The sequence below is a fragment of the Sciurus vulgaris genome (genome assembly GCF_902686455.1).
Source record: "Sciurus vulgaris genome assembly, chromosome: 18".
NCBI lineage: Eukaryota > Metazoa > Chordata > Mammalia > Rodentia > Sciuridae > Sciurus > Sciurus vulgaris.
Window position 1 is genome coordinate 2,589,767 of NC_136479.1, and position 12,310 is coordinate 2,602,076.

Here is a 12,310-nt window from a genome sequence, read left to right on the forward strand (position 1 = left end):
AGAGTGAGGAGCCAGACAGGACATGGGTTGTTCATCAGGCCCTCTTCTTCCCCAATGATGAAATGGGCAAGGGGCTGGAAAGGGGCTGTCTCAGTTGTTTGGAATGCTTGTGCTGCTCATTAGGTCCGAGAACCTGAGGCTGTCTTGTGCTTAAGGGTTACAGGTCAAAATGGGCCCTGCCCTTGTTCCCCAGACAGCCCTTGATATCCAACCTTACCCCTGCCCAGGCCCACACTAGGGCCTGTGCAGAGCTGGTGGATGCTTGGTCAGAGCCAGTGGTCACCTGAGTACCCCCTCCTAACCAGATCCCTTCCTATTTGCCTGGTGTTGTCTCAGGTCCATCTGAGAGCAGGTGGGATAAGATGTCCCTGTCCCTCTCTAACTGGCCCGTGTGTGCCAGCCTCCGTCAGGGCCCTTTCTCAGCCAGCCCCCTATTTAGCACATCTTCCTGTGGTTATGACTGTCCCCATTTCCCAGATGAAGCAAACAGGGTTGAACTGTGGACAAGGTTGATTCCAGTCAGTGATATTGGACTCGCGGGCTCAGAGCTGTTGTGTGCATGTGTGTGTGTGTATGTGTGTGTGTGGGTGTTAGGAATGTAAGGGGTGGTGGGGGCAGTATGAACATTTTTTAGAGCTGGTAGCTGCCTCCAAAAGGAGACACTCTGGTGTAACAAGATCAGATAGGAATGTGAGCCAAGTGCTAAGAATAGAAACGGGCGCAGGTTCCTGGCTCAGGTGGGGGCACATCAATGTCAGCCAGAAAGTAATCAGCTGGAGCAAAAGAACAGAGTTGAGCTGGGGTAGTGGAGCCCAGGCTTCCAGAGGAGATTGGCAGAGTCCAGCTCAGGTCATAAACAGCTGATAGGAGACAGCTTGTGGAGAGGGCAAGGGTTGGGACCCAGGGTACTGTGAGTCAGGACCAAGGAGGTGAGCTGGTGCTTGGATAAAGTCCCACCTGATCTGCATGGCCTTCCTGGTGGCTGGGACCCTGCAGGCAGCCTCACAGTGGGCAGATGCTCAAGACAGCCTGGGGAGAAAGGTAGTGGGAGGCTGCACCTGGCCCAGCCCACTCCCGACACCCAGCAGAGCCCCAGCCCCAGCTCTGGCTTTACCTTCTCAGGGGAAATACAGCCTGCAGGGTTCAAGAGTGGCCCTGACAATCAGCAGTCATGGGGTGTCCACTGCTACAGTCACTGCCCTGGACTGCATATTCGCGTCCCTGGGCTTTGAAAAGTGTGAGAAGAGGAGGACCTCTGTCCAGGTGAGCCTCATTCCTCACCTAGCCCCAGCACCCATCCCATTCAGGGTCTCCCTGGACTCAGACCAGGCCTTGGCTCTTGCCCTAGTGCTTCCTTGAGGAGCTGGTTTGGTTTCGGCAGCATCTGGATGCCCACAAGGGACCTGTGAGCTGTGCCCTTGTAGCCCTAGTGGCCCCCAGTGGGCAGCTGAGGCATGCACAGCTGTTGGTCCGGGAGCTGAGTTGCTGTGAGGCTCTGAGGGGCTGCCCCAAAGTCTTCCTGCTACTCTCAAGTGACCATGGGGGTGAGTAGCTGGGCAGGGACTTTGGTTCTGGGGGGATAAAGTGGGGGCAGGGGATGGGCGGGAAAGCTCCCACTCTGGCCAACATGAAGCTTCTGTGCTGTCTCCACCAGCTGCCCCGGAGCCCGGAGCCTTCCTTGATGGCCTGAGGGAGCTCTGCGGCTGCTGTCCACACTGGTCCCTGTTGCGACTGCTGACAGAGGTGGAGGCCTCAGGAGGGGAGTGGGAGACGGTGGTCCTGGGCCCCCCACCCTGCTGTTCCAGTTAGATTCATTCACATACCTGTTCCCCATTCACTATTGTGTCAGCCTTGGGCACACCTGTGCCCACGGAGGACCACCCCAGACACTCCAGGTTCCCATTCCACGACCTTGCCCAAGCCACTCTCTGTGTGGCAGGCCTCCCTGTTGTCCTGGCCAGCCTCACATGGTCTCAGCCTCTGAGGCCACCAGCATGCCCTTCCTTGTACTCCAGGCATCCAGACTGGCACCTCCATCTGTCCGTTTTGACACTCATCCAGGCAGGGACTGCTGTCACTGCAGGGCTGGGACTGACCCAGGTCTGGTCCTGGGGTCTGAAGTTCTGACTGTGCAGTTGGGTGGTGGCTGGGTGACCCTGTGGGTGGGGCATACGGGCGCCAGCTCTTCTCCAAAGATCTGCCAGGGAAACACCTGCCCTAAGAGCCTTCCTCCACAGGCTTGCCCCACTCTGGTGAGCTCTAGTGTGTACGCTGATCCCCCGGGGCAGGGCAGGAGGTAATGATATGCCCACTGTCCACTTGAGGACAGACATGACATGCCCAGGTAAGTCTGACCTTGAGCCTGAACTAGAGCTGAGGCCTGTGTAGGTCCATCCTGCCCTCCTCATCCTCCTCCCTCCCTCTGGCAGTTGACCCGAAAAAGCCTGTAGTAGCCAGGAACATGCAAAGCCTTACCCTGGAGTCAGGATCCTGCCACCCACTTGGGCAGTGCCCCTCCCCCCAGATCCCTCACCAAGCAGCCCTCTGAGGTGTCCCGGGGCCCACCCTCCCAGCTCTTCTGCAGGGTGGCTGGAGACTCTACTGGGGATACCTGCTGCCCATTCCTTCAGAGCTCCTTACGGGGAGCACTATGCCTGGGAGGTGTGGAGCCCTGGAGGCCTGAGGTGAGGGAGGGATCCCATCCTAGGGCTGCAGCTGCAGGTGGGATGAGCCTGAGGACACCCAGTTGGGGGAGGCTAAGAGTTTGGGGTCCCCTAGACCATTTTGAATGTGCCTCAACCCTCTCTGTAGACAGGACCCAGGCTCAGGGCTCAGTATGACCTGTTGGGGGTCAAGGCTGCCCTCCTCCTGGCAGTGATCCAAGACCGGCCCGGGGCCCAGCATGATGTGAAGGCGCTGGGGCACCTGTGCCAGGCCCTGGGCTTCGAGATCACCTTGAGAAAGGACCCTACAGCTCAGGTAAGGGGAAGCCCAGGACTTCTGGTGGTACTTCAAAGAAAGGGCACCCCTCCCCTAGGATCTTGGGGATCCCCTCCTGACCTCTCCCACATCACCAGCAGGAAGTGCACCCATAGGTCTAGCCTCCATCTTCCCTGCTGCATGCATGGCAGTCATTTTCCTGCCTTGGAGAGTCTGGTCTCCCTTGGTACTGAGTCTCCCCAGTTCAAAGCTTTCCCTCCAAGAGTCTGTTGGTTTTGTTTCTGGACTTCATCATCCTGCTGCCCTCTCCTCATGCCTTTAACTTCTTACCCACTGGGGTAGGAGGAGAATCGGCTCTGGCAAGCTGGACCTCCACAGTGAGCCGTGCCAGGACTTGCAGCAGGGAGTTAGGGCTTCTTCCCTGGGCCTGAGGCTTGAGGCAGGTGGAGACTGGGTGGGCAGACACTGGAGAAGACATCTCAGCCCCCTGGAGGACAGCCAGGGGCTAGGGAGGCAGTGGCTGTGGCCCAGGCCTCAACCTTGTCCCCACTCCAGGGGTTTCAGGCAGAGCTGGCTCAGTTCCGGGAGAGGCTGGACACCTGTAAGGGCCCTGTGAGCTGTGCCCTTGTGGCCCTGATGGCCCATGGAGGGCCTCAGGGGCAACTGCTGGGGGCTGATGGACAGGAGGTGCAGCCAGAGGCACTGGTGCGGGAGCTGAGCCATTGCCAGGCACTGCAGGGCAGCCCCAAGATCTTCCTGCTTCAGGCCTGCCGCGGGGGTAAGCCTGTGGGGGTGAGCAGCCCGCCTGCAGTCTGCCTTCTCCTGCTCTGGCTTTCCTGTCGGCCCTCAGCCTTCCATGCATGCTGTCTACCTTCCACAGGAAGCCTGAGCATTCTTTCTACTCTGTCCTAGAATTGAGCCTACAGATTTGAACCCCTAATCCCAGCCTGGTCTTTCATCACCCTGAATATTTCCAGCTTAGCAGGCCTGATGCGGGGCTCAGGGGTTGGGTTCTTGCTTTGACCCCGCTATTCACATCAGTTCTGGACCTTTAGAGACATCCCCAGGTACCCACTGAGTGAAAGTATCTGACCCCCCACCAGGAAAGAGGGATGCTGGTGTGGGGCCAGTGGCTCTCCCCTGGTACTGGCGATGGCGTGGGACACTTCCAGCTATCCCTACACAGGCAGATGTCCTCCAGATCCATGCTCATGCCCAAGGTGGGTCCTGCTTTCCCTCCAGAGCTTGGGCTTGACAGGTCTGGTATCAGGGTGGGAACTGTTCAGAGGGCATTTCTGGGGCTCTTAGCTGGTGTCCTGCTGTTGTCACAGAGTACGTGAAAATTACTAACCACTATGTATATTAAGCCAAATTGAAGGGGAACAGGGTTCTTTAGTGAGCATGCCAGGCAAGTGGTGGCTGGGAGCAGGTTAGCACCTCAAAGAACTCCCAGCACCTGAATTTTAGAAGTAGAGGTTATAAAGGCAAAACCCACAAAACCCACAAGAACCATTGAGGCACATGTAGGTCAGAAAGACAGTTACTTTGATTACATTGGACAATCGTTTTGATAATACATTTCAGAGTCATTTTGTTATACATCAGGGCCATAGGGATGTGGGAAGGGCCTACTGTACTGTCAACATAGATGCATCTTCAGGAGGCTGGAAGGAAAACATTATAAGCAAGCATACAACAGAGTCAGGTCAGAACAAAATGGCGCTACTTTGGTTCTTTTGTATTTCACCATCACCTCTGCCCACTCTTTGCCAAGAGAAAAAGGGAGGAAAAAATTGCATAGGCCTTTGGGAAGTGAGGGCTACTCACTCCCCTTAATTAATCCTGGAAGCAACTCTCACTAAGATGAAGTAGCTTCTCTAAGGTTACAGTTAGTAAACACAGGGCTGACATTTAGGTTTCCAGCTATCTTTCCGTTGCCCTGTGCTACTCTTGAGCCAGAGATGGGGAGAAACTGCACCTGGTGGAGTCTGAGGATGCTGGTGATTGCAATCGACTTCTCTTTCAGGCAGCCCCTCCAGGGGCTCCACTCCAGGAAGCTCTGACCAAGCAGACATCCTGACAGTGTATGCAGCCACTGAGGGTAAGAAGTTCGTGGTTACACTGGACCCAGCTTCCTGCTCTGAGATCTGGAGTGGCCTTAGTGGCAGCCAGGGTTGGGATTCAGAATAACCAGCCCCGTTGCAGTTAAGACATCTCCTTCCACAGTTTTCTTTTCTTTTCTTTTCTTTTCTTTTCTTGTCTTTCTTTCTTTCCTTCCTTCCTTCCTTTGTTGTTGTTGTTGTTCTTCTTCTTCTCCTTCTCCTCCTCCTCCTTCTCCTCTTCCTCCTCCTCCTCCTCCTCTTTTTTCTTCTCTCTCTCTCTCTCTCTCTCTCTCTCTCTCTCACCAGGGATTAAACTCATGAGTGTTTGACCACTGATCCACATCCCTTGCCCTTTTATATGTTTATATTTATATCTGACTGAGTTGCTTACAGCCTCACCAAATTGCTGAGGCTGGTTTTGAACTTGTGATCCTCCTGCCTCAGTCTCCTGAGCTGCTGAGATTCCATGGTTTTCACTAATTAATAGCAATGCTAGTGAGCCCATGTCAAGTGCCCTCTGTGAAGCAGTGCATGTGCACCACTTCCTCAGGTTGTAACTTCTGTGAGGGCAGGGCAGACTGTTTGTTTCAGAGCCCTGCCTGACACCTAGTAGATCCATAGCAAATGGATCAATATTTTATTCAATATTGAAGCTATACACATAATCACTCAGCAAACACTGAGAAACAATTTGGTCCAACTGCAAGAAGTCCCCGCCCCACACCCTGTTCTCTCTGGCCTGATCTCTGGATCCTCTGAGCTTGCTATCCCCCATGTCCAGTCACAGTGGGCCCCTGGGGTTGAGAGGCAGAGGCAGGGGCCTGAGCCTTACTCTCTGGCCCTTGTTCCCTGACCTAGGCTGTGTGGCCTATCGGGATGAGAAGGGTTCTGACTTAGTCCTGACGCTGGTGGAGGTCCTCAGAGCCAACCCCAGGGGAGATCTCCTAGAGCAGCTGACTGAGGTGTGTGTGTGTGTGGGTGTGTGGGTGATCAGGAGATAGGGGCTGGATGGACCCCTACTCCCTAGCCCTTCCCATCAGCCCCGTTGGTGAAGGGGGGATTCCCTGCCCTCAACAGTCTGAGGTAATGAAACGCAGGACACCTGGCTCTGTTCAGATGAGAACAGCAGTTACTCACATACACTAAAATCTGGGGGAGGAGGACGGGAATGCCATGCAGGGCTGCAGGGGATGCACTTGGAAACAGGGAGCCAGCAGGGACAGTGGGAAGCAAGCTTCCTAGAGACAAGAGGGTGAGATGCCCCTGGTTCCCACAGAGCGTGGGATTGGCTTATTTGACTACTTATGTAGGAAAAAAAAAAAAAGTTATGTGGGCTGGCAGAGAGGTGGAGCCTAGAGGGGGACGCAGCTGGTCTTACTGAGAGGGGAACTGGAGGGTGAGGAGCAGGGGAATCCTGTTAGGCCTTTGGGGGTAGTGCGAGGCTCAAAGATTTCAAGGAGCACTTGAAATTTCAGGCCTTACAAAACAGTAGGCAAGGGCTGCAACGGGAGCCAGGCTGATCCCCACAGGGCCTAGAGTCCTGGGCACAGGCTCAGTGTGACCCCTCAGGTCAACAGGCGGGTGTGTGAGCTGGACGTGCTGGGGCCAGACTGCGATGAACTCCGCAAGGCTTGCCTGGAGATCCGCAGCTCCCTCCGGCGCCGGCTCTGCCTGCTGGCCTGACCGCCCTGGCACATCCAGTCTATCGACTTCCTCAGGACAACGGGGCAGGCAGCCTGGGCATGGCGCTTAGCGTTCAATAAATATCTGTTAATGATCGCTGTGCGTGGGACAGTGCCTGCTCTCGGGGATCTGTGAAATAAGTGCCATGACGGATGTAAGGTACCTGGCACTGGTTAGGGTGCAATTGTGCCCCTGGGAACCAGAGGCGGGACTGGGGCCTGTCGGAAAGGGCCTCTAGGAGCCGGAGAGGACTGCCGGGGGAGGGTGGGGACCTGCGGGCTCATCCCGATTCGAACTCTTGGCGCGGCGCGATACCCGCACTGCGTCCAAGCTGGAAGCCCCGCCCGCGTGGAGCCGCCCAGGGTAGGGCCTTTGTTCACTTTGAGCATGCGCATGGGTACAATGCGCAGGCGCTTCGACACACTTTATAGAAAAAATTGCGATCAGAAAGGCGTGGGGCCGCGTGGCCTAATGGATAAGGCGTCTGATTCCGGATCAGAAGATTGGGGGTTCGAGTCCCTTCGTGGTCGCTGCGGGGAATATTTTTCTAATTCCACTCAGAAGTTTTCCTTCTCTCGGGACGACAGTCCCACTGGGCCAGGACACTCCGGCTCTAAGAGGCTTTCTCCCCGACCGCCCGGAGCCTGGACACCGCCCCGCGTCTGCAATTGAGCACCGCGGTCGTGGTTGCAGCCAGGGCGACCGGAGGCGGCGGCCGGACACCCGCACGCTGCGTCCCGACGCCGCACCGCGAGCTGTGCTGCCCAGTCCAGGCGATGGAAAGTGGCGGGCGAGAGTTTGGCTTGCTTGTGGGTGGGATGGGGCGTGGCCCCGAGGAGATCAAAGGACGTGCCTTTTAAGACCCAGGACGTTACCGTGATAGCGGCCGCACGACGGCGGCCGTGACGGCCCTGAGCCGCGCGCTGGTGAGGCGGCGCCACACGCGGGTCTGCATTCACGGTCCCGACGCCGCAGGGCAAAGCCCCGCGCTCGGACCTTGCGACGGTGCATCCTCCTCGGGGGCGCGGACGTCTGAAATGGAGGCCGGGCCGGTTCCGCGCCCCTTGGGAACCTCCGGCCCGCCAGCTCGAGCCCTCCCCAGGCCAGCCCAGGGGTCCCTCCTGGCCGGCCACGCGGCGCGAAAGGGGCCCGGGGACCGGGCTGGCGGCCACGGCCCCTCGCTCTCCGCGACGCTCGGTGGCTCAGCGCAGAACTGCGCGCGCTGCGGACCCGCGGGGCTGCGCGGGCGCCAGGGTCCGGGGGCGCTCGAGCCCGCTCGGCCCGGCGCTCGGAGGCCACGCCTGCGCCGCGGTCTGGCTGGCAGCGCCCGGAGGTTATTTTAGGGCCGTTGAGTCAGACTCCATGGCGGGATCTGCTGAACCCAAAAAACAGCCACAGGAACGGACGCTGGCCCCACAGGTGGCGTGTCCTCCAAGGGACAGTGGGAGAGGAGGAGGGCTCGCTGCCCCCGGTGGGTCCCTGTCCACTGCGGAGCACTGCGTCGCCCTGCTCCGCCTCGGGCGTCACGGCACACTTCCCCACGGAGGCTTTCCGGGTTAAAGGGCCGGCCCTGGATTTAAACTGGGGGTCCCTGGCTCCCCAAGCCAGACGCATACCGCCCAGGCCAACGACCCTAGATAAAAAGCAGGGTCGCGCGTCGCTGAGCTCCATCTTCGCCCGCGCAGCTGGGTCCCAAGGAGGCTGGGGAGCGGGCGAGATTCCGAGCCGGAGCGCAGACCGAGAAGTGAAGTCCAGCGACCGGACAGGGTCCAGAACGAATCCCAAGGCCCAGTCGGATTTTGCGGGAACCACGCGAAAAATGAAGAGACTGGCTCAAGAACAGAGAGTTCCTTGACTTGTCGGCCCCGGTGGCCTAATGGATAAGGCATTGGCCTCCTAAGCCAGGGATTGTGGGTTCGAGTCCCACCCGGGGTAAATAAGTTGCGTTTTAGGCCTCCCGGAAAAGAGGTTGCAAAGAATTGAACTGAAGGTAATTAGTTATGTATATGCCCCCCGCCCCCCAGCGAAGGAAGGGAATTTTGGAGAGTTTGAACTTAGTCAAACCCTAAGTAAGTACAAGAGGGAACATTTTCATACCAATGTGCTTTTTCAATTTTCAGAGGGGAATGCTGGTGTTCTTTACATTATTTCAAGAACTATTCATTATATATATATATCCCAACTGTTCAGCGTCTAGATGTATAGTTGTATTGTAGTTACACAAATTTGAAAAACTCCTTGTCTTTTTAAACACACAATTATTTACAGATTATTTCAGGACAACTGGTTTGCTTTAAAATCATGGGCTGAACTCGGGAGGCTAAGGCAGGAGGATCACGAGTTCATAGCCAGCCTTAGCAACTTAGCAAGGCCCTAAGCAACTCAGTGAGACCCTGTCTCTAAATAAAATTTTTAAAAGGGCTGGGGATGTGGCTCAGAGGTTAAGTGTTCCTGGGTCATTTCCTGGTTAAAAAAAAAAAAAAAAAAAAATCATGGGCTGGATGAAAACAGGTAAACTTATCTGTGAGTTGATAATGGGGTAAACTGAGGGTCACTAATACTAGTTTCTCTGTTTTAATGAACATTTGACATATCCATAATAAAAATTTATCCTTTAGTCAATGCAATACATTACTTCACTCTCAAGGGGAAATTTCCCAGACCACAAGTCATGGTGTAGAGTAAAATCAGAAATTGCTCATTCCAGATAATCCAGGTGCCACTGCTGGAGCTTGTCATATATACAAATAAAAGCATAGTTCTTTTTGCTTTTAAAACCCACATGGAACTCTCCTGTCCCTTCCACTTTGGCATTATTATCCCATTTCTCCAAACATACTGGGGACCCCATCTTTCCCACTGCTCAGGAGACTGCAAGAGCACAGTTTTCCATTGTCATGCAGTGCCTGCAGAGAATGGCCTTCACAGGGCTGTGGGAGGAGGCTGACACTTCCCTGAGCGATTTTGTTCTCCATGCCTACTGAAGGGAGTTTCCTCTAGGCCTTCCCAGTGCGATGGTGGGCACGTCCATTACACACGAAAGATTCACTCCAACATTTCTCAAAAAGGTGTCGATATGCTGGCAGACAGCAGGTGATCGCAGTAGACAAATAGGGTAAATAGCAGGGGATTGATAAGCAGCAAAAATTGCCTCACCAAGAAACAGATATCCTCTGCTTGAAACCCGAGTAACGGAGGGACACAGCCTCCCTCTAGTCCACCATCTTGGATCCACTCCAACATTTCTCTAAGTCTGAATTTCTTTATCTACCTGAGGCCAGGCCAGATGGAAAATAACAACTCTGCTTTGAGGAAATAAGAGAACGGTTTATTCTTAGCCAAACATGAGTTACTATGGACTATGAACACAGATTTACAATCCCTGGAATGACATGGGTCTTCATGAGTGAAATCACAACAGTTCTTAGAGTCCCAAAGGAAAGTAGATGGGGTCATCAAATTGGCAGACTACAAAGAGGAGGGAATATCTACAAGATTCAGATGCTATTTCCAGCAAGTCAGGAGAAAATTCGCTACAGGATTCAGGTTCTCTCTCATTCCTTCTTTAAGGTTGGGAGAGGTCAGAGATCTGTTAGGCTTAGCATACATTTAGCCAGTGGTCACAGCAATGCCAAATCGGATATAGAGGCTGACAAAATGGCTGTCAAAAGGGACCAACGCTAGCCCAGTGCAACCCTAGCTTCCCAGTTGATTCCATCTTTCCATAATGCTCCCATCAGCTAAATTCAAACGACATGGAAACTCCCCGACACAAATGGGGCCTCTGCGGAGAGCTTCAGTTCAGTCTGTGGAGTCTTTTCTCTACCTGATCCAGGAACAATCTGGAATCTCAATCTCATTAAATATAGGCCACTAGTGCCTTCAGTTTTCATCCAAGCAACCAAGAAGTCTGCGAGGGCCGTGTGCAGCTGCATGAGATAACATTAACTACAGGTTCTTTGGGAAATGCACCAGATCACTAAATTTGCCACATGCAAAATCCTATCCTATCCTTTCCCCTTTATTCTAACACCTGAGAGGCCGTCCCACACCTTCCGCAGGCTTCTTCTGGCACAAATTAACAAAACTCGAATGTTTTTCGAATACCCAGTTTCCTCCAAGTTCAGACTTTGCATTTGTCCCCTGCAGCACGTGGAGAGGTCTAGCTCTGAGTCGGGTGGTAAGGAAGGGTGGTTGGTATGGGCTTTGAGGAGGACAGGCATCCTCTTGCAAGACAACTGTCCTAAGTGAGATCGTGGAAGGATAGTCACAATAAGGAAAGCTAAATTCCAAGAACAGGCTGCTTCCTATGGCATGGAAGAGTCGGGTTACTCAGGTTCAATCTTCTTAACTTTCCCTGAGTCCACCCTGCTGTCCCCAAGCCTTTGGCCCTGCACCTTCCTAATTAATGCCATCTCTTTCACACAAAAGAGCTCCTGAGGTTGCAAATTCAATTTTCTTTGTCATTCTGCAACATGAGAATTAAAATGTGTGTTTGATTATTATTATTTTTTTTTAAACAATATCAGCCCTGTGGCTGCAAGATGTTCTATGACACCCACAGTGTTCCTGGGTCTCTGAATACGACTTTCCAGAGCTGAGGCTTAGCCTCCTAAGTAACTGACCCCAGATGGATGACATACAACTGCCATCACTTCTTGATTTGGCCTGTTAGCCACTGCTGGCATAATAGAACTTTCAAGGAAGTCCCTAGAAGCAGAGCCCCTCTCAGAGCAAGTACTACGACACAGACGGGGTTCTGATAGCTCTGTGTGTGCCTGGAACTTTTTTTTTTTTCTTTCCACACTTTTATTTTTAAATTGGTGCGTTATAGTTCTGTACCTGGAATAATATATAAAATTTACGTAAATTTCAACTTAAAAATATATGAAAACTCGTGAGACGAATCTGTTTGGCCCAAGGCGGGGCACACCTGTAATCGCAGCGGCTCCGGAGGCTGAGGCAGGAGGATCACGAATTCAAAGCCAGACTCAGCAATTTAGCTAGGCCCGAAGCAACTCGGTGAGACCCTTTCTCTAAATACAATACAAAAAAGGGCTGGGGATGTGGCTCAGGGCTTAAGCGAACCTGGGATCAATCCTCCGTATGAGGAAAGAAAAAAAAAAAAAAAAAATTGCAGCCCAAGAGGGATTTGGGGGCCAGCAGCAACCTATAATGACTCTCTCCCACCGGGCAAGTAACTCGTGTCTGGAATGGGATCCGAATGCGGCCAACTGGCTGGCTTCTGGAAAGAAGGATTTATGATGTGGTCACCGGATCAAAACTCACGCCCAACGTGGGGCTCGAACCCACGACCCTGAGATTAAGAGTCTCATGCTCTACCGACTGAGCTAGCCGGGCGGCTTCCCGGGAGCCCCTACTCGCTGCTGGGGTTCTGTAAGCTTCTAGCGAACGTGCTGGGGGCCTTCCTGGATCCCAGACGGCGGCACGAGCGGAACCTCAGCGTTGAGTCGCGGGCCGAGCGCGGCTGTGCGGCCAGGCCCGTCTGTGGTGCGTCGCGTCCCCGCGGCGCCTGCAGCTCCGGGCAGCTGGAAGGTCGCGGACCTGGGGATCCATAGCGAGCG

The 12,310-nt window shown here is 54.2% G+C and overlaps 1 protein-coding gene across 2 annotated transcripts; it reads left to right on the forward strand.

Annotated features, from left to right (window-relative positions):
* Positions 1-878: 878 nt before the first annotated feature.
* Positions 879-6,806, forward strand: LOC306649651 (uncharacterized protein). Of its 2 annotated transcripts, none has more exons than XM_079120782.1 (11): positions 879-1,041; positions 1,123-1,263; positions 1,349-1,544; positions 1,655-1,743; positions 2,574-2,684; positions 2,812-2,979; positions 3,496-3,718; positions 4,044-4,160; positions 4,967-5,041; positions 5,901-6,004; positions 6,612-6,806. In XM_079120782.1, exons 1-11 carry the CDS (start codon positions 967-969, stop codon positions 6,723-6,725), a joined length of 1,413 nt encoding a protein of 470 aa, XP_078976908.1. In that variant the 5' UTR covers positions 879-966; the 3' UTR covers positions 6,726-6,806. The 2 variants fall into 2 exon arrangements, with proteins under 2 accessions (XP_078976908.1, XP_078976909.1); XM_079120783.1 differs by having other exon boundaries at positions 6,620-6,765.
* The last annotated feature ends 5,504 nt before the right edge of the window (positions 6,807-12,310 follow it).

What these genes read in the sequence shown, in the direction of transcription:
- LOC306649651 (XM_079120782.1), top strand. Translation starts at nt 967, where the DNA reads ATGGCCTTCCTGGTGGCTGGGACCCTGCAGGCAGCCTCACAGTGGGCA. An exon ending in AGAGGAGGACCTCTGTCCAG is followed by an intron (nt 1,264 to 1,348) that starts GTGAGCCTCATT and finishes CTCTTGCCCTAG; the next exon opens with TGCTTCCTTGAGGAGCTGGT. An exon ending in AGTGTATGCAGCCACTGAGG is followed by an intron (nt 5,042 to 5,900) that starts GTAAGAAGTTCG and finishes TCCCTGACCTAG; the next exon opens with GCTGTGTGGCCTATCGGGAT.